General features: G+C 39.1%; 1 protein-coding gene across 1 annotated transcript in view; it reads right to left on the minus strand.

Annotated features, from left to right (window-relative positions):
• LOC100920609 (mannosylglucosyl-3-phosphoglycerate phosphatase-like) overlaps positions 1-5,784 on the minus strand; it is a 101,415-nt gene extending 95,631 nt beyond the window's left edge. Inside the window, exon 1 of the mRNA XM_003759397.3 lies at positions 5,481-5,784. Within this exon, the coding sequence (XP_003759445.2) occupies positions 5,481-5,662 (182 nt within the window). The 5' untranslated portion in view covers positions 5,663-5,784. The remainder of the gene's footprint in view (positions 1-5,480) is intronic.
• Between the last annotated feature and the right edge of the window lie 506 nt (positions 5,785-6,290).

A 6,290-nucleotide genomic window follows, 5' to 3' on the forward strand; every position in this document is an offset into this window, starting at 1 on the left:
TGTATAATGAATAATCTTTAGTCATAGAATGTAGACTTTTATGTGATTTAGCAATGAAGAAATATGAAGCAAGTAGGTGAAAATGTAGAATAAATCAATCATTTAGGCAATCACAAGGATAATAAAAGAAGTCATAGGGCAATAGAGTGCCATAACCTTTTCAGTATTGCTTTAATTATTAGTCTGAGAATAAGAGCAAGAAGTAGGGAATATAGGGCTAGAGAAATATAGTAGGGAAGAAGTAGGGAATATAGGGACAGATAGCATAAATTCCTTACTAGCTAGATGAGATACAAAGCATGATCTGGGGCCAGGGAAATTATTACTGATGAGTTCAGTCCTAGTTCAATATAAACGTGATAAATTCATAATGGCCATTCTCTGTGGCGAAAGACATTTATTTAAGAGAAAAGACTACAGACAAAATGAAGAGGTAAATTAGGCACCAGGAGTGGTAAGTATGAAATAGATTTGGGAGAGCAACACCAGGGATAGGAATTTGGAAGAATCTTTTAAAGTTTGGAATATGCCATGAAACCTGAGTATGCTCCATTGACTGGCAGTTTAGAAGATTAATAATTGTTAGCTATAGTAAAGAGAAAGATACCATTAAAGGGAAGACAATATGAAGGAAAGAGCATTTCATAAGGGGCTTAGTCCTGAAAAGGACTTAGTAAAGATATTCATCAAAGCAAATCTTTTATAGGGAAAATATAACCTAAATGGTTTCTCAGGGGAGGAGGGGAAATATCAGGGAAGAATTTGATAGCTCAGAAGGAGGGATCAAGTAGGAGCCAGATGGAACATACCTGGCAGACCAGGTCCCAGACTTTTTAAAAGACATGCTAATCAATATCTCAAAGGTAGTTTTAAAATGTCTAGGGGTTGGAGGGATAGACACTAAAGACTCTTTACTAAATGACTCTTTACAAACAGAAGCTTGGTTCAGGGCTCCTGTTATGTCCAGGGCTTGGTTATACCTGATCTTCTTCCTGAAAAGGAAATAGAGTAAATTCAAAGTCCACATCACTATGTTAGGTGACTTTTCATCTGTTAAGAGAGTATAATTTCTGGGTAGATTTTTTTAAATCAAAAGGATTACTCTTCTATGGTAGAGGAGCATGGTCCCTGCAAAGTCATCTGCCTCACTTTCCCTTCCAGAGTCATCTGAGTCCAGAGGCCAGATATAGATCAGGAGGACTGGAGATGGCACTTGATGCGGTGGGAAACCTTGGTCTTTTTAAATTAAGGTTTTTAATAAGTCTCAAGTTGCCTGAGGCAACACCCAATCAATGATTAAGGTTAAGTACAAAAGAAGTGAGGCAAACAATTTTTACCTAGTCATTGAAAAAAACTCAATCTGAGAAAAGAAGACCCTCAGGGTTTCTGACCAAAACAATAACAATTGTTATTTACATTGTCCTAAGACCTTTTATGGCCACTCAATAACAGCTAGAGTGATTTGGGTTTTAAGCTTAGTTTTAAGAAAAAAAAATCTAGCCTGTGAACCCCAAGATAGCTAAGGAAGTTTTAGTGATCGAAATTTATATTCCTCTGGATAGAGCACCCACAGGAAGAAAAAGTGTAAGTCTGAAGCTGAGCAGATGCACTGAGGTCCGAGCACTTAAGGCTAATTAGCAATTGGACAATACTCTATTAATATATGCTTGGAGAAAGAATGGCCCCACCCACTGATGTGTTGTATAGGAGATTGGATAGAGGAGTAGGTGGGTGGAGTGTGAGAGCCAGAGGCACTACTGGCTGGATTTGTGTCATTTTTGCTCTCACTTCATATGGCCATTCCCCTTCATCTCCACAAAGAATAAAGATCAAGGATTTTAGCTTATACTGACTCCGGTTGATTTTTAAATACCCTGGGTGCTAAATGTGGTTATCACAAGAAAGAAAGGGAGTAAGGGAGGGAGAGAGAGAAGAAAGAAATATTCAAACATTTTCTAACTAAGTAGGCACTCAGATTTTCATCATTATCTTCCCTCTTAAATCTAACCCTTTTCTAACCTTCTCAACAGATTCACAATCTTAGAGTCATACTTGACTTTTTGCTTTCCCTTCTCACCATAAAGAAGATCTAGAGTAGACACCCTTTTTCAGACCTTCATAATTTCTCATTTGGGTAACTGCAATGTTTCCTTGAGAGACAAAGATAAGAAGGAAAAATATAGAACAATATCTCTAATAAACCTTAAAACAAAATCTTTAAGTAAAAAGGCTATAACAACATATTTGATAAGTTATACATTAGTGAAGTATGTGAGAGAATCATGATTCTTAGTTTGAAAGAATTCAGAGAGTATCTTGGTCCCAAGAGTTTATTTATGTCATAGCTGACAAGCTAGTTCTCCAAAGGAAGTCTAGCAAATTAGAAATAGTTTGAGAGGGCTTTATGCACAGAAAATTAGCTAGCACACTAACAGTCTACAAGGTTGTAAATTATAAGAGAGATTAAGAAGGAGCCAGGATGCCTTTTCATCCAGATAAGAAGACAGTATGTCTTTTAGGTAGGTACTGTCAACCAGACAGGGTGAGTTGTTTTGAAGGGGACAAATAAGGAGCAACAGGTAACAGATTTTATTGCTCCATATTCCTCAGCTAGCTATACAGGTTTGAGTTGCCCCTCTGCTATGATCTATCATCTCTCCCCACAGTTTTGGGGAGAAGAAATTCTGAGGACAAGAGCTGGGGACCCATCACTATGATTTAGATGAGTTTATTAACAGAAATGATAGAATGGCTCAGCATAAAAAATCATACATATAATTAACCATGTTAATAACATGAACCTGTATACAGTAATAAATACAAGAACCTAACAGACCTAAATAATTGGACAAATATTAATTGCTCATAGGTAAACTGAGTCAATATAATAAAAATGACAATACTACCCAAATTAATTTACATGTTTAGAATTGTATTATTCAAGTTGCCAAAATAATATTTTCTAGAAGTAAAAAAAGAATAAAATCCATATGGAAGAAATTAAAGATCAAGAATCTCAAGAGTGATGATAATTAAAAAAGATGGGGGAAGGCTGATGAGTTATCAGCACCAAATCTCAAACTGTACTACAAAACAATTATGCTAAAGCCAATTTGGTACTGGCCAAAAAAAAAAAAAAAAAAAAAAAAAAAAAGGAAGTTTTTTTATTTAGTGGTGGATCAAATTAAGCATACAATAGATAGAAGCAAACAAATATCTTGGTATCGTGTTTGACAAACCCAAAGACTGAAACTGTTTGGAAAACTGAACAGCAATCTAGCAGCAATTAGCTTTACACCAATATTTCATGCCTTAAAAAGGAGTTCCTAATTGGTCTCCTTGAAAGGTTTTATAATTTTAGAGAAAACTACAAAATAATATCCCTAGTGAACGGTGATGCCATCTATTGATAAATCGATGGCAAAATTGATCTTATTTGTGTATATTTTATCATTGACTAATATATAAAACTTAAGGCTATCAGAAACTTTTTTCTCCATTCACCAATGGGAAATTGCGGTTATCCAAATAATTGGAGCCAAAAGGGTTTTGGATCACTACTACTTCTGAGAAACTGCCTAAAAAAAACCCTGTGTACCTCAGAGGCTAAGTAGCTAGATAGCATCGTATTTTAATATCTAAACAAGGACAAACTTGGAATCAGTCAGACTTGAGTTTAAATCCTATTTTAAACAGCTATGTTTTTTTTTATTTAAATTTAGCTTCAATTTCTTCAATTGTAATATGGATACAATAGCACTCGCCTATAGAAGAGTTTAATATCTCCTTTAATCCTTATTTTCTATGTGACTATGCACAAATTAGCTAATTTCTCTCAGAATTCGTTTTCTCCTCTGTAAAATAGGGATAATAATAGAAGTACTCCCCAAAGGATAAGAGTCAAATGAGAAAGTCAACGAGCACTGGAAACACACACATACATACACAAAAGGCAAAAGACAGTCCTTGGTTTAAGAGAGTTCACAGTTTAATGGGAGAAAGAATATGCCAACAAATATGTACAAACAAGATATAAAAATTAGAAGTAGTCTCAGAAATGGGAACATATATAAGAAATGTTACAAATGAAATGACAGGACTTGACAACTGATTAGATATGGGGTAAGGTTGAGAGAGACAACAGGGGAGGGGAGAGAGAGAAAGAATCAAAAATATGAGCCTGGATAACTGAAAAGATAGTGATATCTTCAACAGTAATAGAGAAATTAGGAAAAGGGAAAGATTTGGTGGGCAACAATTTTGGGCATGTGTTTAAAATGTCTAGGGGATGTCCAGTAGGAGAGGCCCAGTCAGTAGTTGAAAATGGGAGATTGAAGATAGGAGAAAGGTTAAGATAAATAGATCTGAGATAGTGGGTTGCAAAGACGTGGAAGCTGGTAAGATTACCAGAGGAAGAAGAGAACTCAGGACAGAGCCTTAGCAAAAGACAAAAGAAGGAATGGTCAGACAAATAGAACTAGAATAAAGTGTGGTCATGAAAATCTAAAGAGGTAATTATCAAGGAGTAGGGGGTGATTAACAATGTCAAAGACTTCAAAGAGTTAGACTATGGGGATTGAGAAAAGGCAATTAGATTTGGAAGTTAAGAGATTGTTGATAATTTTGGAGAGTTTCAATTGAATGATATTGGAAGCCAGATTGCAAAGAGTTAAAAAAAAAAGTGACAAAAAAAGAAGCGGAAGCGCGTATTAAGATTGTTGTTTTGGCTGCTGTTATTTAGAATAAAGGATTTTGAAAACTAGCATGGAATATTAAATAACATTTATGTACAGCTTTTGCAAAATGCTTTGTTTATATTCATATTTTACTCTCATAACAATTCTTCTGGAGTGGATACTTCATTTATATCTCCATTTTTTTTTAATCCGGTTGAAAATTGAAGCTGAGAGCAAACACAAATACACACCCCCTTTTTTTTTTTGTCTTTAAAAATACTACTTGTAATATTAGAAGGCTCTCTGGGAAGGGAAATCGTTAACATTTGGTAACTACTAGGGGAAATTGTGGTGACATCAAGAACAAACTACAGAAACAAAACCGGTTTCTGTAAAGGCTAACTCAGACCGATTTGTCCTAATTCCCGATGCTGCCTTTCACTCAGCTAAGACGCAGAGGGAGTTGATAACGCGGAGGAGTGGCTTTAGGATGATGGGGGAGTGGGCGCCACCCACCAGGCCAGAGAGAGTTTATAGTCCCAAGCTTTTGGGAGCAGGCAGGTCAGCGCGCTGCACCCGTGCTCCCTACTGGATACTGCACTGCCAGCTCCCGTCCAGGAGGGATCAGGCCCGTAGCGTTCGCTGGCCCGGGTATCATGTGCGGGCCCCCCCCCCCCCCCCCCATCCTGAACAGCCCCAAGGCCTTCGCGTCTAAGAACGCCTCTAGGGCCTCACCAAACCCTCGGGTTCGGTCCCCTCGGGGGATGCAGGATTTAGTCAAAGAAGACTACGAGGGGTAGGTACCTGGCGGCCCCACCGACGGGCTCCTCGACTCTCGAGTCTACGTCGTAAACATCATTAAAATGGAGGATGGTGAGGTCGCAGGGGCCATTCTCCATGCACAGGACCCCCGAGGCTAAGGGAGAGACCGCCATCTCGAGCTCAGAAGAAGACGCGGACGCCGGGGCCGAATTGGCCGTTTCCATTTACCCAAGGGGCTTGATAGCCTCCCAGCTACACTCGCAGCTCTCCAGCTGGGGACTATTAGGCCCTATTGAGGGAGCGGGACACTTCGGAATACTCCCGCCTCCCCCCACCATCCCACCCGGGTGAGCTGTCACGCAAGTGCAGAAAGCTCATAGTCGCGTGCCCTGCACGTGCCTGAGCCTATTTCCTGCCTCCCTGCTGCATAGGTGTGGGAGTGGAGGCCTGCTGAGGGTGGGGCAAGAGAGGGTACCGTTGCGGGCCTAGTAACGGAAACTAGGGCGGTGATGGTGGTCCCCTCTGCTGGACCGGAGAAAAGCACGGTCCTGAACGACTAGAGTTTTAAAGTACCCGTTTTTGTTTTGTTTTAACCCAAACTGTTGGGCAAATAAGTAATAGTGTTAATGCCCCCGGACTATGGAGAAAAACCTTTGCTGATCAGTAAATGCAAATTTAGCTTCTTTGAATCTTATCAACAACGATCGAGGATGCCCATGCAATCTGTTAGAAAATCGTTCCTGGGATCATAGATGGAGACTGCAAGGGTCCAGAGAGCTTTTCTGTCCTGTCAGAAATAAATGGGAGGCGCTACATCCTGCAATGTGCTTGGGGCACAGTTTTCTAAAAAAA

Source organism: Sarcophilus harrisii, chromosome 1 (assembly GCF_902635505.1).
Source record: "Sarcophilus harrisii chromosome 1, mSarHar1.11, whole genome shotgun sequence".
Taxonomy (NCBI): domain Eukaryota; kingdom Metazoa; phylum Chordata; class Mammalia; order Dasyuromorphia; family Dasyuridae; genus Sarcophilus; species Sarcophilus harrisii.